At 39.3% G+C, this 25,368-nt stretch overlaps 1 protein-coding gene across 4 annotated transcripts in view; it reads left to right on the top strand.

Annotated features, from left to right (window-relative positions):
- The first annotated feature begins 400 nt into the window (after nucleotides 1-400).
- LOC108264294 (latent-transforming growth factor beta-binding protein 4) overlaps nucleotides 401-25,368 on the top strand; it is an 83,244-nt gene continuing 58,276 nt past the window's right edge. For 2 of the 4 annotated variants that reach the window (XM_017465687.3, XM_047155038.2), the window contains exons 1-5: nucleotides 401-1,018; nucleotides 7,635-7,865; nucleotides 10,996-11,273; nucleotides 14,178-14,280; nucleotides 21,131-21,190. In XM_017465687.3, the coding sequence (XP_017321176.1) occupies nucleotides 811-1,018; nucleotides 7,635-7,865; nucleotides 10,996-11,273; nucleotides 14,178-14,280; nucleotides 21,131-21,190 (880 nt within the window). In that variant the 5' untranslated portion in view covers nucleotides 401-810. The remainder of the gene's footprint in view (nucleotides 1,019-7,634; nucleotides 7,866-10,995; nucleotides 11,274-14,177; nucleotides 14,281-21,130; nucleotides 21,191-25,368) is intronic. The other 2 variants (XM_017465686.3, XM_017465685.3) reach the window with 1 other exon arrangement.

Here is a 25,368-nt window from a genome sequence, read left to right as displayed (position 1 = left end):
ACTCCTTGATATGCTGCTAATTGGCAAATCTATACTGTATATGATATATGATATTATACTAGACTTTGTGCCATGATAACAAGTGGGTGTGGCTATTTGACATGATCATTTGAGGGGCGGAGCTCCATTACATTAAGCCAGTTTGGGCTCCTCATTACAGTGCTCACTTATAGCCAGGCAAGAACAGCAAGTGAAAGTGTAGAGTGGAACAAAAGTACAGCCTTACCTCCTTCCACACACACACACACACACACACACACACACACACACATATACAATGCCAGCAGCACCTCTCTCTCTCACACACACTCTCTCTCACCCCTTCCTCTCTATTTCCTTGACTCCCTCTCTCATTTTCCTCCCTCTATTGCCGCCCACTCTCCACTCATATGACGCGGAAAGTTCTGCTTATGCACAGAAGTGTGTTTCCGAGCTTCACTCCAGTGCGTGATGGATCTCATCTTCACTACACACTGGATTTGCACTGCATATCTTTTTCCAATTACTGGAATGATTAAACTTTCTAAACAGGCAGTTTGAACTTTTTTTCTTGTTACTTCTAAACGTATGCACACCAGTGTGTGTGTGTGTGTGTGTGTGTGTGTGTGTGTGTGTGTGTATGTTTTGGTAACACTGCCTGAGAGTGTTTTAACTAGCGTGTGGGGGTTTTTTTTGTTGCCGTTTTGCAACTGTAAGACGAAAAGCAGAAAAGCAAAGTGAAGCTGAGAGGACGCATGGACTTCACTCAGGCTCCTCAGCTGTTCTTTTCTCAGTGTGTTTGAGTGTGAGTGTTTGTGGGTGTGTGTGACAATGTTTCGGACACTGATTGTGCTGCTGTGTTGTGTTTCGGCACTGCTGCATGTGTCTCCAGCGGCCGAGCGGATTAAAGTTCTGTTCACGCCAACCATCTGCAGGCTGCGCTGCTCCAACGGACACTGCAACAACTACTGCGAGCGAGGCAACATTACCACACTGTACAGCAATGAGGATGCCACACACACGTCCGGCTTCAGAGTGTGTAAGTACACACGCACACCCACACACACACGCATACACACACACAGTATGAGACTCTTGCACATGCTTTTGTATGAATGAATAAAATAACTGACCAAAACTCAGAACCAGCCCTAACAGCACAGCAGTCTGGTTCCAGGTGTTTTCTGCTTAAGACTCTTGACACACACACACACACACACACACACACACACACACACACACATCTGTGTGCATGTGTTATATCTTTATGAGGTATTTGGGAATGATTAGTTAACTAAACCAAACAAACACACATATACATAAACATACAGCTGTCTGGTTCCAGCTGTTCCACAGTCAAGACAGCTTAACTCACACACACACACACAGTGTGTGTGCACATGAAGCTGAATTTAAGGGTGAATACAAGTGGACACCATCCCTACAGGGTTGTTTAAATAATAAAAAAAAACCCTTCCTTTTTTAAATCCCATTTTCTTGGGATTATTATTACGATTATTATGTGATATCACTCTTATTATTATTACATTAATTCATCCATACATTTACAGTGGTGTTTTGGATGTACAATATATTATTGAACTTACATCAGCAAGCTGCATGTGGTTATGTAGAAGCAGACAGAGAGACAGACAGATGCTAAAGTCAATATGTGGTTTTATTAAATATTTATAAATATCTATATTTATATACCTTCTCATTCACTCAGCTAATCTGTATCATTCATTCATTCATCTTCAGTAAGCTCTTTATCAGGGTTGTGGTGGATCCGTAGTCTATCCTGGGAACATAGGGCACAAGGTGTAGATGCACCCAGGATGGGATGTCTCTCTCTCTCTCTCTCTCTCTCTCTCTCTCTCTCTCTCTCACACACACACACACACACACAGAATACAGATACACTCAGTATACTCCCATATGCCGAATATATTGCAGTTCCTCAGCCAACTGGGCTTACAGAAAGGGGAGAATAATGCAGTCTAATATTTTTCTTGGATAACTGATCAAACAAAAATAGTTCTCAATAGTGCACTCAGACATGGATCAAGGAGCGATACTTTAAATCATGTTCTTTTATTACAACAGCATAAAAAGGTAAGCTTTTAAAAAAAATATTGTTTAATATTAAAATATTAATATAAAAAAGATTTTTGATGTTTTTAAATGACCAGTTTGTAACTTTGAGCCCTCTGTTGCCTGTAAGGCAAATTACAATAGAAATGAACTGACAAACCTCCACACTGCCTCTCTCCAAAAGTATTTGGACACTTGACCATTACACCCGTACTGTATGTGGAGCTTTTTCACCCGAACTGTTGCCACAAAGATCGAATTGTCCAGAATGTCTTTGTATGCTGTAGCTTTAAGATTTCGCTTCATTAGAACTAAGAGGCCCAAACCTGTTCTTGCATGACAATGCCCCTGTGCACAAAGCGAGGTCCAGTAAGACATTAAGTAAGGAGTGGAAGAACTCAAGTGGAAGTACTTAAGTGGCGTGCATAGAGCACTGACCTCAACCCCACAGAACACCTTTTGGGATGAACTGGAACAGGCCTTCTTGCCCAACATCAATATCTGACTTCACAAATGGTCTTTTGGCTGAATGAACACAAATCCCAAGAGCCATGTTACAAAATCTAGTGTGAAGCCTTTCCAGAAGAGTGGAGGCTGTTATAGCAGCCTCCACTCTTCTGGGGTGGGGGGGACGGGTTGTTCAACAAGCACATATGATTGTGATGGTTAGGTGTCTGAAATACTTTTGGCCATACAGTGTACGTATGCCTTTGAGGGGAAAAAGCATCTGTGTTCCAGCTGAACTAATTTTTGAGCCAGAAAAATATAAACTGAATTCTAAAGTGAATAAGCTCAACAAATCAATTGCAGGATACTTTTAAATGTTGCACACTGCACTATTAAGTCACCGTTTATGCAGCAGCAATGAAGAATTGACCTTTATGAACACACACACAGTGTCATTGTGTCAACATTTCACTAACAAATCAGAAAGAAGATGTCCATATGTTCTTGCTGACATCATTTCCTCCCAGCAATGTTTATGCATCCTAAAAAGATAAATCATACCATTGTCTTACACACCCAGAGAGGGGGGGGGGTGCACACATTTGAGATGAGTAAAAGGACACAGAAATGTGAAAGGATGGAAGTGTGTTTTGGGGACATCCACATATGCTTTCTGTCTCTCTTTCTCTCACACACACACACACACACACACACACACACACACACACACACACACACACACACACACACACACACACACACTGTGCACTCTGCATTAATGCTCGAATTGAAGAAGGAAAACCGATGGGAGGGGGTGTTTTGCACTAAATTAAAACCACATGCTGCAAGTAGGCCGAGAAGAGATAAAACCTACACACCTCACTTGTTCACATACACATATGTACAACATGAAGCTTGTTCATTTCAGACCCCCAAAATGTTACAACTGAGTAATTTTATGCATTGAAATGTGTGTGTGATGCCTATAGGTACATTAACATCACAAAGAGTTATGCTGTAATAATGTTTTTTTTCTTTCTACTATTGTATTGGATTGTTGAATCCAGTGAATATAAAACATTTTCACTTTTTCCTCTTTAATTTGCTCTGACAATCAATCAGGAACTCGATCAACTCATCAGTCACAGTGTGGTTTTGAGTAAATTTCAAGTCTCACAGAGATGATCATTTCAGTTAGCAGAAAGGACAGCAGTTTTGTCATATTCTTTTAAGAAACAGGAGAAGGTGAATATCTCACTGGAAATACCTAGTATAGCATACTTGACAGGCAATGCCATTATTGTGTCATTAAATACTGTATAAGAGCATATCATGTTCTAGTATGCAAATGTAAGGCATGCAGCACTAGTTAACCATTAGAAAAGGACATCCAAAACACAAAAGACTAGGGAACTTGCATGTCAAGCAGTTCATTGTCTACTACAAAAATCAGCAAAGCCAATACTGTTTTTTTATTATTATTATTTTAATTGAAGACATTTGGGTTTAAGATGAAAAATTGAATATGAGACGATAGATCAGAATTTCAGCTTTTTCATTTCTGAATATTTACATCTAGAAGTGATAAAACATGCCACCTTTTGTTTGAACCCACCCATTTTTTCAACTGATCAAAAATACTGAAACATGTGACTGATAGGTGTTGCTTGCTGCCCAGGTATGCACTGTTAAATTGATTGTTTAAACAATTATTAGCTCCGAAGGTCTACTATTGGTTTGAGCTCTAGGTTTTGCCAGTGAAAACTGCATTTGTTGTTAAAAAGGATAAACCAACATGAAAACCAGAGAGCTGACTAATGGAGAAAAGCAAGCCATTTTGAAGATGAGAAAAGATGGAAAATCTATCTGAGCCATTGCATTAGCACTGGCCATAGCCAATACAACAATTTAGAAAATCCTGAAATAGAAAGAAAGAAACCACTAGTGCACTAAAAAAAAACAGACATGGAACATTATTTTCTAATTTAATACAACAACTTTCACTATGAATTATATTATTTACAACAACTTGATCACTCAAAGTAGAATCTTTGAAATATCTACATATATTTAAGAGTTTCTTAGTATTTGGTTTATCCCTTCTTGCATTAATGACAGTGTGCACTCCAGCTGACAGAGACTCCACAAGTTTGGGCAAAACCTTATGATCCATTGTAGATCAAATCCAAGTGTCATCTGAGCACATGCTTCAATAGAAGAGATTAAGCATGAGGACAATCTCACAGTTTGTACAAAGCAGTTAACATGCTCAATATTAAACATTTGCTTACATTTAAATAAAGACCAAGAAATAATGCAGAATCTTGAATATTAATATTCAAGATATTGAACATTTACTTTCTTTGCTTTAAACATTTTACAATTCTAAGACCTTCTGTTTATTTCCAAATTTCTGTTAACGAAAATAAATAAATAAATAATCACAGATTTTCAATGCTGTCTCAGACCACTGTATGTAATTGCTTTCTTTGAAAAATAGTATGTAGACTTTTTTCTCCATGTACCATTGTCTTGTAGCCGAAAATGCTAATCACATTATCAACAATTTTGCATTTCACCAATTTAAGATGTTTGGCTTTCTCTCATTGCCACATATTGAAAATGAAAATGAAAATAAGAAGAGCAAAATTAAAGAGAATGAAATAATTGAATAATGCAAGTCTCATACGTGGAACTGAACTGGTTCCAGCACAGCACATTTTCACCCACACTAGCTAGACTAAATTGCAGCTCCATGCCTATAAGAAAGAAAAAAAAAGTCTTAAATAAGAACACATGCTGTCAGAATATTACCTAAACTTGCTGCTTATTACAAAATATTTCAAGCTGCTCTACTGAATGTTCTGAATGCAGCATTCACTCTGAGCTTATTCTAAACTAGTTCGCTTTCTATTCTGTCATCTTTCATCCTGACAGAATTTGCAACATATTAATGCTTCAACAGTTACCTATGTTCAAGGCAGGATGTTGTTATTCTGTGGTAAATGTTGATTTTTGGTGATGAGTGTTGGCGGTTGATAGAAAGTGTTGGTGTATATGAGTAAAATTTTTGGTGTCACAATATTTTAAAAACCTTAGTGGACTTCAGATCGATTTTTTTTCTTACATTGCTAAACGATGGACTGCCTCAGTGTTAAATATTGGATTCCTTAAAAATAAGGACAACAGAGAAGACAATATGTTATAATTGTAAGTAAGTTGGTTTGTGAAAGAATTTTACTTAATCCCAAGTGATCCAATCCATTTTATCCAAATCTGAGACAATGTGATTTAGAGTGGATAAACTGCACAGTATATAAAGTAATAACAAACAATGCAATTAATCAATGATTTATACAACAAATTTGGAGGACTGATCTGACTCAGCAAACAATCAGGTCTTGTTACTTAAACTGTGTGAGATCATAGTGATGTCATAAGATAAGGTGTGAGGCTGTGTTTGTGTGTGATCAATCTTGGGCTCTTTTTTATTTTCTCTTTTTTATTTTCTCTACTAGGCTTGTGCTGACATTAAATGTGTGTTCGAGAAACACAGACACACACACACACACACATACACACACACACACACACACACACACACACACACACGCATAAGCATGGCCTAGGTGAAAGCTTGAACATTTTCCAAGGTCTACAATTATCAATCATTTTTATGACAGGTCTGTCTCTGAGGACATCATGCCTGGCCCTCCAAATGTGTGTGTGTGTGTGTGTGTGTGTGTTTGAGGATGTACATATGGAAGAGTGAATGCAGAATAGCTGAGAGACAAATAAAATCCTTTTGAATGAACATGTTGGGAGTTCACCTCAGATGCTTTTATATACACATGAACTGACCCCAAGTTAAACTTGGGTCTAGGTGGATCTCCACTTTTTCTTCAAACCCAACCCAACCTTTTGTTTTAATAATTTTATTTGACAATGTACATTCCTGATAAATTCTTATAATTGTGAAAACTAACATGGCAGTTCTCAGTACATCACAGTGTTGGTTTGTAGATTTCCATTTTCATGTAAGACAACATTAAATGATAACCATAGATTTGTAACTAATGATCTGGGGAGTCATTTAACAATCAGGTGTATACATAGTTTTGTGTGTAAATTGTGCATATTCATGATTCTACACATAAAATTTGATGCTGTTAATACCATAAACCATTTTGGTTTTACTCTACTGTAGGCCACAGTATCTCTACTTCAATGTTGGTAAAGTTCATCTTCTTAGACCTTTTGACTTGCTCCATGTCATCTGAAGCAAGCAGTGCCATGAGCAATCAACTGGGTTTTTTAAAAAAGTTGTTTGCCATATATGGTGATTTGTGGGCTTTATGTGAATGAGTGTGGTTCTGTATGAACAGAGCAATTTAGGATTTGTGGGATTTATCAACGTTCTTTACATACAATTGAGAACTTGTTTAACAGTATGCATACTTTGATAAATGAGACCCATGGATAATGAAGATATTGCAATGAGGAATTGCTGCTGTAATCATAAAGACAATGATGCTCATAATGAACATCCTTTCAACACACTTAGTACTGTTTGATTTTATAATATATATATATATAGTATAACTATGGAAGAGTAATGCTTTCTAATTGCACTATCCATTGTCACCAAGAAGAGGATGTATTCTTTTTCAAGTCTGGTTCCTTCCTTATGGTGTCTCTGGGAGTTTTCCTGGATACTGTCCTCTCTGGCTTGCTTATTAGGGATCAAAATCTATGTCTGGATTTCTATATTGCTGCTTTGTGACAATGTTATTTGTTAAAAGTTCTATACATATAAAATGTATTAATGATAGTTAAAGATTTATTTGAGTAGCCAGTTAATAGAGTGAATTAAATAACATATTAAATACATTTTGACCCTGAACAGCTCACACACTTACTGAAGTCATAAGAATCTACAGATTACAGTGTATTATGGTCCAGACTTGTTCTGCTTTCTTTAGATAGTAACTCATGTAGGTGTACCTAATAAAATGTCCACTAAGTGCTTATCAATGTACAATATGTGACACCTCTGTATTGACTTTGATTCAATTATATGTATTTAACTTTCTCTCTCCTGTCTTTCTCTTTAGTTTTGTGCCCCATGTTGTGTAAAAATGGAGGTGTGTGCATTCAGAAAGATCGATGTCTCTGTCCTTCCAACTTTACTGGAAAGTTCTGCCATATTCCAGCATCTTCATCTTCCGCCTCTACCAACGAGATTGAGAAGCTGTCCTCAACTGGTAATTTACCAGCCAATCAGGCGCTGATGCGTTCGGAGTATGTCCTTCCTTTACAGAGTCGACAGCAGAACCACACCAATGGTAAGATGAACTAATAGCATCTAGATTGATTGGAAACTATGAGGAACTAGCTGTTTCTCAATCTATAAATGCACAAGTCAGTTATCAAACACTAATCCAAAGTCTTCCTCAGAAATACACAGAGACACACATACACTCTTTACAAACAGTTTTTAACCCCATTTTCTCCCAAATTGGTCATTTGCCAAGTATCAACTACTAGCTAGGTCTTGTATTTAACACAACAGCCGGGGAGGGTGAAAAGGGTAAATTTTCAATATAGTCCTTTCACAAATAGTAGAAACTGTATTTTGTTTGTATATAGATATAGTATTTCCTATTATAAGACAATACAATAAATCCAATAAAATATTATAAACCAATTTCTAGATGTTTTATTTTACTAATTTGAAGTTTAAAATTTCTTAAGAATTTTAATAAAAAACCTTCTTTCTAGAAATAAGTGCTTAAATCAATCAAAATTATCTGCTACAAGGACAAGACTAACAAGAATACCTAAAAAATATATATATATATAGTTTTTCTTATTCTTGGTTACTTGTAATCCTATAATAGAAAATACTACAGTGATCTCCACTAATATTGGCACCCTTGGTAAATATGAGCAAAGAAGGCTGTGAAAATCGTCTATATTGTTTAACATTTTGATCTTTTGTTAAAAAACTTCACAAAAATATTCTGCTGTCATGGATATCAAACAATTGCAAACATAACACAGGTTTATAAAATGAAAATATAGCTTTGTTAAATATAGGTGTGCAACAATTATTGGCGCCCTTTTAGTAAATACTTTGTGCTACCTCTCTTTGTAAAGATAACAGCTCTGAGTCTTCTCCTATAATGTCTGGTGAGGTTGGAGAATACATGGCAAGGGATCTGAGACCATTCCTCCACACAGAATCTCTCCAGATCCTTCAAATTTCGAGGTCCATGAATTACCTGAATTAATACTTACTTAAATATGAAGTAATGATGAGTTAAAGCATGAACTAATCACAAACTAATGAAGCGCTAACTTTAACTACGACATGAGTCTTATGACTTCATGCGTGAATAACGACCACCTTAAGTACATGTTTGTTGGTTAATGTATTAATTAACACGTAGGTGTAAACTAAATCAAACATACTCTATAAGAAAGAATATGAATTAAACTGAATTAAATTGAATTTTAAATTGTTTATATAATTTTCCATATGCAGCTGTGTGCACAAACATCATTGATGGCACTGGATTACTTTCATAATTTACATTCATCCTGATATTGATCCTTACATTGATACGTTACACGTGGATTATGTTAAATACAGTAGTTAATTAGAAAGTTTGTATGAAAACTTTTCTATTGTTTACTACAAAACAGAACAGCAACATTTATACCCGAAGCACCTGGTGGGTACTGTAAAACCTTGTATATATGTGCACACCAATTTCTACAGTGATGGCCTTGACCACAGTATTTAAAAGCTTCTGTGCCTTGTTTGACTGAAAAAGGCAATATCATGACGATAGGGTGAATGTTTTTCTGTTGCACAACTCAGGAGCCTTCTAAGACAGTTTTAAACATGTTGATATTTTTAATATTTTGCTCAAGTACATTCGTCTATCACTATCCCTACTGTTTTCAGCCCAAAATAACATTCGTTTCTGAGTGTATATTAGTGAAGAATGGTAGATTATGTTTTGAGAACTTGGCATATGAAATTTCTCTAACTTTGGAAATCATAGCAGTACTTTTTGGTGTGCATTCAGATTTTTGAAGTTGACTGGTTCATGGTGTATGCACTGACAAGCCTTTAAATAAAAATATTTCATAACTGGGCTATAAACAGATCCCCTCACTCACTCATAACAAACTCCACATGGACAAAGAGAACAGGGAATGATTATATTACATCTTAATCTTAACCTTCTCATAGTGTTCACTACTTAACAGTGCAATGTTCTGTTGCCCCAGTTCATCTCATTACATTTTACAGTAATACATCTCTCAATATGAACCATATTGATGGAATTGGAACTCCCAAAACCCTTCCCATGCTCAGGGCTTTCCTTCTCTGTCCATGACTTGGTGTTGTTTACACTGAAGTCTTGCACAACTGCATTATTTTTCACATATTTGGCTCATGGATACACCCTGGAGAGCACAGTTGATGTCATCGTCCATTTGGTGTTGTAAATTGAAACATCATTTTGTTAGTTTATTTAAACAAGCATATTTTTAAGTCAATGCATGAATAGTAGGGATGAGACTGAATTCTTAAGTCTTGAAAGTTAAAAAAAATAGAAAGAAAAAGTTATTACTGAGAATATTTGCAGCTTGCAATAAATATATTGTAGGTTTCTACAGAACAGTGTTAGCATGTCTCAAAAGAAATCTGAACTAGCCTTCTCTGGGAATAATCAGCTAGTTAATAAAATCTAGTTAACTAACAGTGATGTAAGATGTAACTAATATTCTATTTTATCCAGGCTGATGTTCTTAGTTTGTTTTCTTATGTCTGAAAGCAAATATTCACTGACTTCTTCACTCCTCATGAAATGGATATAAACAAATATGACCTTTGAACTTCGAAGTGTCCAGCCTGATTTTCTCTTTTACTACTTGCAAACCAGCCTTGCAAACAGCTAGCAGTGATTATTAGGACTGACTTGCAAGTAGTGTGTTCAAGTAGGAAATAAAACAATATGCTCAAATTTCTTTGCCCAAGCACTCCCAGATCCACATCGCTTGTTTTTTTTTTCTTTCTTTCTTTTCTCAAGTGCGTGTGATGGCACTAGCCACATTTCCATTTGGTCATTAGCTTCTGCTCATGCAGTCTCTGCTAATAGCGAATAGGGTTGTGTTGTTTTGCTAGTTAATTCAGCTTTTCAAAATGCTCTTCATGCTACAGAAAACAACGATAAGGAATAATGAAAATGAAAAAAACAAACAAACAATAAGATGGCTTAGAATAGGCTTGCCAAGTATACTGAATTATAGAGTAAGAAATGGGGTGAAAATTAAAAATGGGTAAAATAATCTATTTATTAATGTAATAAAGTTATATTTTTATGATGAAGGTGTGCATGTTAAGTAAGTGTGTGTGTGTGTGTGCGTGTGTGTGTGTGTGTGTGTGTGTGTGTTCAGGGTCTCCTATGGTGACAGTTCGAGTTCATCATCCTCCTGAAGCAACGGTGAAGATCCATCAGGTGGTGAAGGTCACTTCAAGTTCAGGCTCGCACACAGCGGTGCGATCATCAGGGCTCTCAGGTTCCCGTGGCAACAGTGGTCATAGCAGCACTTTTCTGGCAGACATAGCAGATACTACACCTGCTCTTGTTCAGGCTCAAACATTCAGGGGAGACTCTATCTACACAGAGGCTTCTGGGTTTAAATATTGCTTCAGAGAAGTTCGCAACGGACAGGTGAGAAACATACATCGAACAGATGCCAAACACATTGTCCATCGCCAAAAGCACCTACAATGGGCACGTGAGCATCAGAACTGGACCATGGAGCAATGGAAGAAGGTGGCCTGGTCTGGTCTGATGTTTTCTTTTACATCATGTGGGCAGCTGGGTGCATGTGTATTGCTTTCCTGGGGAAGAGATGGCACCAGGATGCACACACAAAATTGGCCCACATTGCTTTTACCTGGCAGAAAGCCTGCTTGCATGGCTCTGTTCACTGGACCAGATCTGGCACCCCATTTTTAGTGAGGTCAGTCAGTGGGCTGGTGATGCCCAAAAAATTTTATACAAACCTTCGATAGTAGCCAGCCAGCCTCAGGAACTACTCACCCCCTTTTTGGTCTTGGGTCTAAGGCAGGCCGCAATCACTGCGGTTTTATTCAATTTGGGGACGCACCTGTCTATGGCCCAAGTGGAAGCCCAGAAACCATACTTCTACCTGCCCAATTGCACACTTCTATGGGTTTGCTGTGATTCCCGCTGATTTCAAGGATCTCAGGACAGCCCCCAGATGTAAATGCCAATCATCACTATAAATGGTTATATTATCTAAATAAGCAGCAGCATACACATTGTGTGGGGAAAGGATTCTGTCCATGAAATGTTGAAACGTCGCTGGGGCCCAATACAACCAAAAAAGAAGTGTGACAGATTGGTGTAAGCCAAACAATGTTTCCTGAGATCATGGGAATCTGCCAATACCCCTTGGTTTAGTCCAGTGTTGAACAAAAGCAAGACACACCTAACTGATTAAACAGTTCATCAATGTGAGGCATCGGATATATGTCAAATTTAGACACAGCATTGACTTTTCTAAAGTCCACACAAAAACTGACCGACTCATCAGTCTTGGGCACCAAGACAACCAGGCTGTTCCAATCACTGTGGGACTCCTAGATTACCCCATGTCAAGTACAGTTTAGAGTTCCTCCCGAACCACATTTTTTGCATGTACATGTTTTGGGCAGCTGCTTACAACCACACTTGGAGGAGCCTCAGCGTGGTGTTGTATGAGGTCCATGTGACCTAGTAGAGGCAAAAACACAGTTCCTCCTGTAACCTGTCAACCTGTGGTCTCTGGGACAGTGGGAGGTGGTCTCCACAGGAGACTGGGGTGAATTGGGCTGCACTTTTTAGACTTACCTCTTGTCCTAGCTCCTCCTTCTTGGGAACCACTGTTGCCAGTTTCAGAAGCTTGAGGTGGTATATTTGAAGTGCATCACCTTAATCCATTTGCCTGACCTCATAGTCAACTTCTCTGACTCACCGCGTGACCTCAGAGAGTCTTTGCCACTTTGCGAGTAATTTAGAGCTTGACGTGGGTAGTAAAATGAGTATTTTATCTCCTGGTGCAAATTCCCATAGCTGAGTACTCTTGTTATACAGTCCTATAGCAAATTCTCCTGTGTTAATTGCCCCAATATGTGGAGTTTTGCTCTCAGGTCAAGTTTGTTCTGAATATCATTTTTGCTGTTAGAAGGTTCCTCCTCTCAATCTTGTCTAAAGATGCCACGAGGCTTACGCCCATACAGTAATTTGAATTGGGAAAACAACGTGCAGGCTTGCTGGACCTCTCATACTGTAAATAACAGGGGCTAAGTTTTTGATTAAACCATTTGACCAGCCCATCCATCTGCGGATGGTAAACACTGGTGCAAATTTATTTAATCCCCAATATTACATAAAGTTTCCAAAGTGTCTGTGACATGAGCATAGTGCCCTGGTCAGTCATAGTGACCAGGGCACTATGGGACTCCCCTAAGATGGAGGTGCCTCGCCACTGCAGGACTTATCCACAAACATTTCCTACACTAATACCTGAAATCTTAGTCAATTTGTAACAAGAATTAGTGGATGGGTGAGGTGAGATTAACCGCTGCCTCCACTTTATGCTTTTGCCCCCAGAATTTAATACTGATTGGCACCAGTGGATATTCGTGAACATCCCTGTGTGCACACCTCACTTTCACCAATTGTGCATTCCTCAATGCTTTGCATTGAATCAGGCTTTGATGGATGAAGGTCTGGTTACACCTCAAGTCCTCCTGTGTACTCCCTTGTATACTCACTGTTACGTGGTATGTTCCCGCTTAGTCGGGGGAGGTCTGTGGTGTGTCAGGGATCCAAACCAATATTCCCGCTTTTCAAAATGCCTTGCTTCCTCATCCTTGTGAATGTGTAAAGTTATACCTCTGTAGAGAGAGAGGGAGAGAGTGAGACATCAGATTTGAATGAGCAGGGAAGGAACAACGGTGAGAAAACCAGGTTCTGGGGGGCCGGTTTTGGGGCCCCCACACCTTGGTTCTGGAGAACTGGGACCATGGGAGGAGTAGGAGAGAGAGAGAAAGGGAGAGATCAAGGAAAATGATAGATGCCTGGACCAGTGATTGCCGACCAGTGAACCTTCGCCAGCTGCACGGCTTCGTCCAGGGATGTCCCTGTTCCTGTCAGGCGCCAAGCAATGATCTGCTCCCATACCACCAGATTGATGCTCTGTTCTGGTGGCAAGAGGAGGAGTCACAGAGCCCATTCCTCCTCTGGCTATCCCCACACAGCTGTCACATGCTCGACCACTCCCCGCTGCCATATTTACTTATAGAAATTGCTCTTGTACCAACATCTAATGCCTGCTTCTGAGATATGGGCGTATATATTTTTTATATTCAATTATAGTAATCAAAGCTAAGCAGACTGCAAACTGTGCTCTGTGGTCAACATGAGCACTCCTGTAATGTGTAATATCTATAAGCATAACAATAGCTTGTCAACCACGTCAAATTACTTGTATAATCTAGTGTAGTTGGCTAATAAAGCACAATTCTGATTATCCATAATGATTCTTCTATTTGTCTTCCACAGTGCAGTTCACCGCTGCCTGGGCTCCGCAGTCAGGAAACGTGCTGCAAGGGAGATGGTTTAGCATGGGGAATAAAAGATTGCACACTCTGCCCTCCAATATCAGGTAGGGCTAGGATGCACACAAACACACACACACACACACACAGAAAATAATATCCTCTCATCAAGCAAATAAGAACTTTTTATCTATCTTATGTTACTAGTGAGGTTTGATATTAGCCTCACATAGCACTTTCAACACATGGTCATTACAGTTACAAATATACACAAATAAATGCTTAAATGCTCTCTGTAATGCATATGTACTTCTCCCTAAACATAAAACTGCACTTATCACTCTATAGTAGGAGCTACATAGTTAATAGCAAAAGTGTCTCATCAGTATAATTATCAGTATAATTGTGTTTGTGTGTCATATTGAAGTTGTGAAATGGGCTTCTGTGTTTGTGTTTGCATGCAAAACCAAATGTCAAATGATCTCAGCTCAAACATGTGCGACCTCTCTCCAGAAACACATAGCATCTTTGCTATGCTACTGTTAAGTTTATTTAGATTGAGCAGGAGCGTGGAGTATGTATTAAGCACTACCATTGGGTCTGGTATCCTAATTTTACAGAGTGACCAATGACCCTGGTAGTGCTGTGTCCTTTGCAAATTAGCTGATTCTTTGAGACACCTCTTTAGCTGAGAATTGGAGGCCAACTCACATGTCTGAAAATGCCTAATTTGTTCCCTCTGTTTTGGAAATATGAGACAAATAGATCCTGTGATGCTTTTAATTAAATTTCTTCAGTATGCCGTAGGCCTACACATGCAGTTACATTCACCAAGAATGAAATCCATCCATTGAAACACTGACATCTGAGTTGTTGCACAACAAAGCCAAATCTGTCAGGATGAGTAAAGGTGAGACATGTTTTTGCCAATGCATATATAGACAGGCATCTTGGTTGTGCAGTAGCAGGAAACATTACTGCCTCACAGCTCCATGTTACCCAGTTTTATTCAGCTTGGGTTACTCTCTGTGCAGAGTTTCCTCCAGGTTCCCTGGTTTTCTCCCACCTCCCAAAACATGCTAGTAGGTGGATTAGCTAAGTTGCCCCTAGGTATAAATGTTTGTTAGTGTGTGCATGCATGGTGCCCTGAGATGGACTGGCATCCCATTCAAGGTGAATTCCAACCTCACACCCAGACCAGAATAAAGCAGTTATTTAAGATGAATAAATATAAATGCAGTGCCTTGCTCTAGGTAAATACATATTTAAATAAATGTATGTCTATTTACATTCATTGCATTTAAACTATCGATAGTCAATGAGAAACACCCTTGAGTGATTTTGAAAAAAGTAAGCTGGTTGGAAATCAAAAGTGGTAGCCGTTATTGGTGAACTGAGTTGATTACTCTGACTGACTCAGTGCCAATCACTAGGGTCAACAGAGTCAACAAAAGAGCAGCTTAAGTTTTTTATTACCGGATTGCAAACTTACTTTTTTTTTTTACTACTTCTGTGCCACGTACTGCTTAGAACAGAATGGTTTTAATTACACAACAGAATAATTCAGCAATATTAGCTAAGCTAGCCAGCTACTCAAATGCCACATGTACTTTTATGCCCTGTCTAGGGCTTCTTATTTGCCAGTCTGTTAAGCTGTAGTTAGAGAGTACTTGCCAAATCTCCTAATATGCTAGCTGGTATTAGGTGATCTATTGTGATGACATCATACATTTAAATTTGTGATTGACTGTCATCACATAAAACAGATGGATACAATTGCGGTATGATTTATTGAAGAAAAAGAAGCAGGGAAAAGAATCAGAAAGGCAAGATGAAAAGCAGCTGAATGTATGAGTGGTGCAGTGAATTCTTGGTGTAGTCAGCGCATTGGAAAAAAACTGAATCCATTCATCAGGGTATTTAGCCCAAAATGTCTTTAGAAATTAGTAATTTTTTGATTAGCTCTTTCAACCTGACCATTAGCTTAGGAATGATAACTTGTTTAGGACTAAAGTTAAAAAAAAAAAAGTTTACAAAACTTTTACAAAAGTTTACAAAATGCTGAATGTAAATTAGCATGTGCAGCAAGTGGCTTGTTTGTAGCTACACAGATGGGAGCCCTGATGGCACACTGCACTGAGAGTGAGCAGCACATCACCCATGCACAGTCTCAGTAGCAGAACGTCACACTAAGCAAGTAAATCACATGATAACTGGACAAAGCGACAAAGCTAAAAACACATACCTCTGTAGTCCGTAGCAACGAAAGGAAGGGGCGGGTTTTCGACCATGATGCATTCCGTGAGGCATAAACAACTTATATACTGTGGTAGGGAGGTAGCTCGTTGGCCACGTAGTTAATAAGGGTGACGCTTTAATCATGGCACACACCTCACTACACATGGATACCCACTAGTAATTGGTTTAGATCTGTTACATTTATCTTGTCTGTTGGGCATTCAAGTGGTGTTTCAATAGTTTGCAAGGTTTCATTCAGGGAGCATTGTGTCTGATTGTACATCACTCCTGCAGCTTTAGCTTCAATACTATGAGCATTCAATGACCTATGACTAATTCTTGTCAGTGGGGGAGAAGACTGCAACAAGGTACATTAATGTTATTCCCTCCTCTGAGGTGTTGACCTCCACTATTAAAGGAAATTAAGGGTTAGAGTGTTTGAGGATGGGAGCTATGGTGAATGCTTGCTTGAATTCTTTGAAAGAAGCCTCTTGGAGCCACATTGAAGAAGAGGGGTCAGTTGTGCAGCAATAGAGACAGAATTTCTTATGAACTGGCAGTAAAATGTGCAAATGTGCAAAATTGCTGATTAAAGCCTGAAAGATGGTGCATTAACAAATCCACGCGGCATGACCAAGTACTCAAAGTGGCCAGAGCTGAAAGCCATTTTCCACTTGTCCCCTTGTCTAAACCTGAGAAGATCCAAATTAGTAAATCTGATTGGATCCTTTACTTATTCACAAGCTGCAGGGACCAAAGGATATGGATAATGATAATGCTACTATGTTAATCAATGCATAAATGCACCTCCTTTCTACGAACATAACATTTTATGATCATTTTAAGTTTCGTAAAAGTCAGAGGACTGTGTTAGTATCTTTGTCTAACAAGGATGTGTGAGAGTTATGTTCTCTTTGACCCTGGCAGTCCATGAAATTTGTGGGATTCAGCCAATAACAACATGGTTGTTACATTGTGCAAGGCGCTGGTTTGGAGCCAGACAGGAACAGTTTGGTGGGTGATTATTCCCTCGCCTATAGGCTTGCCGTCTATGGCTTGATGGGTTCTTGAAGTGGTTGGCTGGGCACTTGCAGGTTTTACAATGTTCTAAAATTGAGGAGGTTCCCTGCGGCTCTGGTGGCAATGAGTGCTGAAAGAATGAAAAATATGTCTGAATGATGTATCACTACAGGTAAGAAGAATGATTTTGAAATTAAGAAATTGGATGCATTTACAACATTAGTTCTTGATTGATGAACCACACACTTTCCTGTGATACTGATGTACAGAACAGTTCTTTACGAGATGAGTCCTCTCACCTAAGTAGAAGTACAGGATTTTTTATTGGCTTTCTGAGCCTGTTATGATCAATCTGCATGAGTTCAGGCACTAAGTTGATTATTCTCTCTGTAAAGTTCATGGGAAGATGGTGCACCTCCTCTCTGCAAGGAGTGTGTCTAGGCAAATGGTGTGGTTGATGAATGAGTTGAGAGATATATTGCTATCGCTACATGCCAAGTCAGTGATTACATTCTCATGCATCCCTTGGCAAAACATGGAAGTGAGGGTGGGTTCAGTCAAACTGCTACCTGCTACATTAGTCCAGAACTCTAGTGCATACTCAGCTGCTGTCCATTCTATTTTTTATATTGTTAATAAGTGTTCACCAGTCTTGATTCCATCAACCGGATGATAGAAAACATTGTGGAACAGGGTTAAAAATAGGTCATAAGATTGCATCTCCTCGCCTCATTTGAATCCACCTGAAGAAGCCCAGTCCAGAGCTCTTCCTCTGAGCAGGTTCCTTTATTTTTGTGAATGTCCAGCTGATATATTCAATGATGCAATGTATAAATTGCTATATAAATCGTTAACAGTTTGACAGGTCACTATCATTCTTAGCTGGTTGTGTGATAAGAAAGGGGTCAGATGAGGTGAGGTGAGTACTGACACAATGGCATTGGGTGACACTGCAACTGATTAGTGAGCTCACTGAACATGTTGGAATGGCAGCTAGTTGTTGCTCAGCGTCAAGGTGTCCATGGTTGGTGATGGCATGATGTATCTCATTGTAACCTGATACATCAATATTCCCAACAAAGTCTTTTATCATCACAGTATGCATTTATTAAATAAATAGAAAAAGGAAAGCGAATCCAAAGGGCAAGATGAAAATCACAATTATTTGGTTGATGTTGAATGGACATGTGTTGATTGTTTACTTCCTGGTTGTGCATGCAATTCTGTTTCTGATTGATCTGGTGATGGGTTGTGCATTGTAGGTAATGTAGTCTGGCTCATAACTGAAATGTTGGCGTGACATGATAATGTTGATGTTGAAATTGCTGTTCCATCTGTTGCCAATAAAGATGCTTAATAAAAACTAGTCTTTATGTGAAGCCATAAAGTGAGCAATACATCAGGCTTCAGGACAGTTTTCTAAACATTTACATGATGAAGGAAGGAATGGATTAATAAATAACTTGAGATTCAGTATTTAGCCTGATTTCTGTAGCTTACAGTCTGCATCACTCTCATTTGAACTGTGAGTTAGTGGGGAAATGGGCCATTTAAATTTTTATTTATTTATTTATTTATTTTTACTGAAAGTGGCACAGTACAAAACATATTTTTCCAACATTAAATGTTTTTTGCACAGTTCAATTTCTTCAATGAAGATTGTATATATGTAATAACATACACATCTGTAATCAGGAGGATCTCTGTGGATGGAAATAACTTTTGGCACTCTTTCCAAAGAGTTTTCATCAGGCTTGTTAATACTAATCAACACAAAGATGAAAAGGGTAGTTTTAAGAAGATACAGGATTACAGAAACACAACTCTGATCAGTAGGAACAACTGCAGAAGCATTCTGTCAAAGTTTATAATGTTAATCATATAGTTGCATAATTCCCGTTTGCACAATGTTAAGTCTGGTCCAGCATGATTAAGCAAGAATGTGTTATGAAGCCTGACCCAAGTGATGTCTGTCTAATGCACAAACCCTGTGAGAATATGAAAACCTGGAAGATCACAGCTTTTAATTCTGAGCATGATGTTCTGCTTTGAGGTTCAGTGTTTACCAAAGTGTCAACTTCATTACACTTTACATTACACACTGCAATTTAAACCACACATGTTGGTTCCATTTTATATACAGACACAAAATCTGAGACACAGTCATACAAGTTTTGACATGATGTGAACAAGATTTCATTTTATTTTAACTTCAGTTCTGTATACATGGAATTTTAACCAAAAGTTCACAGTTCATAAAAATACAATATTAAGATGGTGTGTACAAAATGTACAGTAATTGATACATGGACAAATTAATGGATGGATAGATTGATGAATGCGTTTTTGATGTTGTCAGGGAAACTGCAGTGTTCCAACAGCGCTATACAAAATAAATTGCAGATACACAAGTCACATATGGGAATACAGAGGAAATGAGAGAATAATATTTGAGCTGGTTGAGCATATCACTGGAATCATTGTTGTTGTTTTTTATTTTTTATTTCCAGTTGCTACAGATGCTCTAACAGTAGTGGACATTAGATCGCCGTAATACTTCCAACACCTTGTACAGAAACTCTTCACCTTTAAATTCACATTTAGTTGTATACATTGCCAGTCTATAAAGAAATCTATTAAATAAATTGTTACAAAATAATCTATACTCTTTAATTGTGGTATATATGAATATAAGCCATTACAAGCCAGAAGCTCGAAAGGGTATTTTTTTTAGACATTTTAGTTCTTCGAGTATGTTGGAGAAAAACAACAATGTCTTTGTCCTCTAAGAGCCTCCAGAGGCTGCTTACATCAGACAGCTAATATGTGTAACTACTTGAAAACATGATATTCTTCCTAATAGAGTAAACCATGTGGCCCCAACTTGTTTCATTTTGGAGGTAACTACAGGGGCTCAACTCTCCCGAGATATTCTGTAACACGAATACTGATTATAATGTATGATGTATGATATCCTTGCACAAAAATGAACAGCTGTTGACTGTAAGCCATATTTAAGTGATGCTGAGCCCACAGGAAAATGTGCTCCATTAAAAGGCTGTTTGTGTGTGTGTGTGTGTGTGTGTGTGTGTGTGTGTGTGTGTGTGTGTGTGTGTGTGTGTGTGTTTTATTTACTCTTGAGTGTTGTACTGTACAAGTTATAACACAGCCTGTCAATATTTAATTGACATTTTAGCAGTGCAGTGAGCATTAGTCCCCGTGCTCCCTTACACACTTTATAAAATGCAAAGTGCTCCCCTAGATTTGACTTCTCTATGCAGTCAAAATGAACACTCCATTCAGCAGAAAGGTGTGTTACATATCCAGGCCATTTAATCGCTGGTAGAATCCATTGTTGTGTTGTTGTTTAGTTTGTGTGTGAAATTAACTTTAACTCAACAGGCCAGTTATACTGGGTGGAGCTAAATAGGTCACTGAGCCCAGTGTTACTGTGATGACACTCCGCAACAGTATTTTGTGAACAAAATGTTTTGCTTGTATGCTTGAGTGTAATTTATTTATTTTTTTAAACCTGAGATTTGCATTCATGGCTGTCAGACCACAACAAAGGCCAAAAACTGTAAGTCTCATGGGTAACCTGTAGGACAATAATACTTTCATGAAATTAAACTGAGGAAATAAAGTCTTGGGCTATACTCTACAGCAACAGATGACAGTAAATGTGTGTTTCCTTCACAGGAAGTGGAGAGAGAGGCTGTCCAAAAGGCTTTGAGAGGGTTAATGGTACACAGTGTATGGGTATGTACACTAATCACTTTAATATATATGTATGTATATATATATATATATATATATATATATATATATATATATATATATATATATATATATATATATATATATATATATATGTATATATATGTATATGTATGTATGTATGTATGTATTTATGTATGTGTGTGAGTATAATTATCGGTTGACTTGTGATTCAATTTAATACAGCAAAAAGCCACAAGATGGTGTGCATTAGTGTGACTTTATCACAGGTAAGGGTGTTCTTAGGCACAGTGTGAAGCAGGGTGCCTAAAACCCCCTAACCCAACTACAAGTCTATGTGTGGCTTATTTCTTTTCAAAAACAGTGACAAAATAATATGAGCATTCACACTCAATCAATAATTACATTTATTATTAATAAAATTTGCAATAAACAATTCTTCCACCATGCAATGTAGCCTATTAACAGGCGGCTGTGGTTGCTAAGTAACATAACAGAATTCAGTTATTGTGATGGAGGCACAGGTGTCCATACATTGTGGATTATACAACAGTTAAGTTCTGGTCCACTAATTTGATTGAACAAGCAGCGTCCCAAAAGTACTTATATTTAGTATAACTGCACTGAGATGTTTCGCTGTTTGTTTCGCTGTTTGAGTCCACTCGTCTGTGTTCTCATAAAATTCTAGTTCTAATGAAGGCATATTTCTCCGGAAGGTATAGGCGCATGAAGGTATAGGCGCCGCGCCTGTTGCAGCAGCTCTGCTCTTTTCTGGCTAAGTTTAGTATATTTCCCTTGTTTTTTTGTACTTTCTTCATGTTTTTTCTACACTAATCCTCGGCGTTGCGTTTGCAGATATGGATACGCAATTGTGGAGGTTAGCAATATTTATTTTTCTGTTTGTTGGACTGTACCGCTACGCACTGGGAGACCCATTCGGCCACGGCTCTATTGTTTACACTAGGGAGTAGCTATTAGCACTGAGCAACACCAGGATACTTCCTACAGAAAGACCTGTGATCCCCGAGGAAATTAGGAGAAGGAGAAGGGGAAGCAGAGCTGGACTTAAACGCCGGAAGAGAAAAAACGGTACAGACTGTTCATTCCGTCCGTTATTATGGGGAATGTGAGATCTCTCTCCAGTAAGATGGAAGAGCTAACGGCGCTAACCAGGCTGCAGAGGGAGTACCGAGAGTGTAGCATCATGTGCTTCACGGAGACGTGGTTGAACAATCTCAGTACGGATTCACTGGTTACACTGTATGGATTTCAACTTGTGAGAGCAGACAGGAAAGCAAAGGAGAGCGGCAAGAGGAAGGGTGGGGGAATAACGATGTTTCTGAATGAGAGATGGTGTAGCCCCGGGCATATCAGGGTTAAAGAGCAGCGGTGCACTAAGGATATTGAGTTGCTAGCGGTTAGCATGCGGCCATATTACCTGCCGAGGGAGTTCTCGCACGTCATCACGATAACTGTCTACAGCCCCCCCTCGGCTGATACTACAGCGGCATGTGAGCTACTTCACACTCTTGTGTCACAGCTGCAGACATCGTACCCACAGTCCCTTCTTCTCATCTCTGGGGACTTTAATCATGCTTCCCTGTCCTCAACTCTCCCCACCTTCACACTGTATGTTAAATGCCACACTTGGGGCAATAAAACATTGGATCTGCTGTATGCAAACACAAAAGATGCATACAGTTCTTCACCCCTTCCCCCGCTTGGCCACTCAGATCACAACCTGGTCCATCTGCTGTCTGTCTACATACCTTTGGTGAATAAACAACCTCCAATCACAAGGTATGTGAGAAAATAGTCTGAGGAGACCAGTGAGGCACTAAGACACTGTTTTGAGTGTACAGACTGGGAAATGCTCTGTAGTTCGCACGGAGAGGACACTGACAGTCTCACTCACTGTGTAATGGACTACATTAATTTCTGTGTGGAGAACACCGTGCACCGTTCAGAAGAAGGTTCAGTATTTTTCCAACAACAAACCCTGGGTGACTCCAGAGCTCAAAGCTCTGTTAAAGGAAAAAAAGAGACTGTTTGGATTGGGGAACAAAGATGAGCTGAGGAGGGTTCAAAAACAGCTCAGAGGGGAGATAAGGAAAGGAAAAGACAGCTACAGAAAAAAGTTGGAGGAGTGCCTTCAAGAGAACAACATGAGGGAGGTCTGGAGGGGACTGAAAACAATTTGAGGTCAGAATAAAGACAATGGGAGGGGCCTTGTATTCAGTGACAGAGCAAATGAAATAAATGTATTTTTTAATAGATTTGATTTGGCTCCATCTGCTCCCCCTTCCGACCAGACCTCAGACCTGTCAACGACTCAACCTTTCCCTCTTGTGCCATTAGGCACCCCCTCCTCCACCCCCAGGGCTCCAGGAATATCAGCATCATCCAACGCACACCTCAGAGCTTCTGAGATATCAGCATTACACGGCTCACACCTCACCACTGCTCACCATCCCTCATTCAAGGAGGTTTCACACCCCTCCCCCCATACCACTCATCAGGGATCGCCAATAGCTCACCCCTGCAGTCTCTCTCTGACACTCAATCAGGTGAAGATGGAGCTGAAGAAGATCATGGCAAGAAAGGCCCCAGGCCTGGATGGAATCAGCTCCAGACTGCTTAAAGACTGTGCAGATCAGCTCAGTAAGGTCATCCTGCACATCTTTAATCTGAGCCTGAGACTAGTGCAAGTTCCAGTACTGTGGAAGACTTCCTGTGTGGTTCCAATACCCAAAATTGCACGTCCGGGTGAGCCAAACCACTTCAGACCGGTAGCCTTAACTTCACACCTGATGAAGTCCATGGAAAGGATTGTACTGCGACAGCTGCAGACCCTAGTGAGTTCAGAGCTAGACCCCCTACAGTTTGCTTACCGACCAGGCATGGAGGTTGAAGACGCCATTATTTATGAGAATACTGGGAGCATTGTGAGGATCATGTTTTTTGATTTTTCCAGTGCTTTCAACACAATTCAGCCATCACTACTTAGGGGGAAGCTTTTGGAAGCTGGAGTTGACCGCCACCTGGCTGCATGGATCATCAACTATTTCACTGACAGACCACAGTATGTGAGTCTCCAGGACTGTATGTCTGATGTGGTGGTCAGCAGCATGGGAGCACCGCAGGGTACTGTGCTTGCTCAATTTCTCTTCACCCTGTACACAGCAGACTTCAGGCATAACACTAACAGCAGAGAACTTCTGCCACATGAAGAAGTTCTCTGATGATTCGGTCATTGTTGGACGAGTATCAGAGAAGAACGATCAGGAATTCCGGGAGGTCATCGCTGACTTTGTCAACTGGTGTGAATTAAACCACCTCTGCCTCAATGCTAGCAAGACAAAGGAGATGGTAGTCGACCATCCCGGTCTACGCTGGTGAGCATCCAGGGTATTGACATCGAGAGGGTGGAGACATATAAATTCCTGGGTGTTTACCTCAACAATAAACTGGACTGATCCACAAACACAGATGCCCTGTACAAAAAGGGCCAAAGTCGTCTCCACCTGCTGAGGAGTCTGAGGTCTTTTGGTGTGTGCAGGGCCCTGCTTAAAACTTTCTATGACACTGTGGTAGCATCTGCTATCTTATATGCAATAGTTTCCTGGGGAGTTGGGAGCACAGAGAGGGACAGGAAATGTCTCAACAAACTGGTTAAGAGGGATAGCTCTGTTCTGGTCTACCCTCTGGACAGCATAGAGGTGGTGGGGGAGAGGAGGATGTTATCTAAGATGGTGTCTATCATGAGCAATTCCTCTCACCCCCTGTATAAGATACTGGGGTCCCTGAGCAGCTCCTTCAGCAGCAAACTGCTGCACGCTCAGTGCAAGAAAGAGCGCTACCTGAGGTCTTTCATCCCTGCAGCAGTCAGACTCTTTCATGCAACAACAACATAATGTAGCACTGCTAGCTGTTTTTTTGCATTATCAACCCACACATTATTATTATTTGTTTTGTATATATATATATATATATATATATATATATATATATATATATATATATATATATATATATATATATAGATAGATACTTTATTTCAATTGTATTCCTATTTAACATGTATTCTTTCCTATCTGTTTTTTGTGTTATTGAGCTGCTGTATTGAGGGAATTTCACCAGTGTGGGATCAATAAATGTTATCTTATCTTATCTTAACAATAGCCCCACTGAAACCATTA

This window comes from Ictalurus punctatus, chromosome 4 (genome assembly GCF_001660625.3).
Source record: "Ictalurus punctatus breed USDA103 chromosome 4, Coco_2.0, whole genome shotgun sequence".
In the NCBI taxonomy this organism is placed as follows: Eukaryota; Metazoa; Chordata; class Actinopteri; order Siluriformes; family Ictaluridae; genus Ictalurus; species Ictalurus punctatus.
Note: the sequence above shows the minus strand (reverse complement) of the source record. Positions and strands in the feature narration are given on the sequence as shown.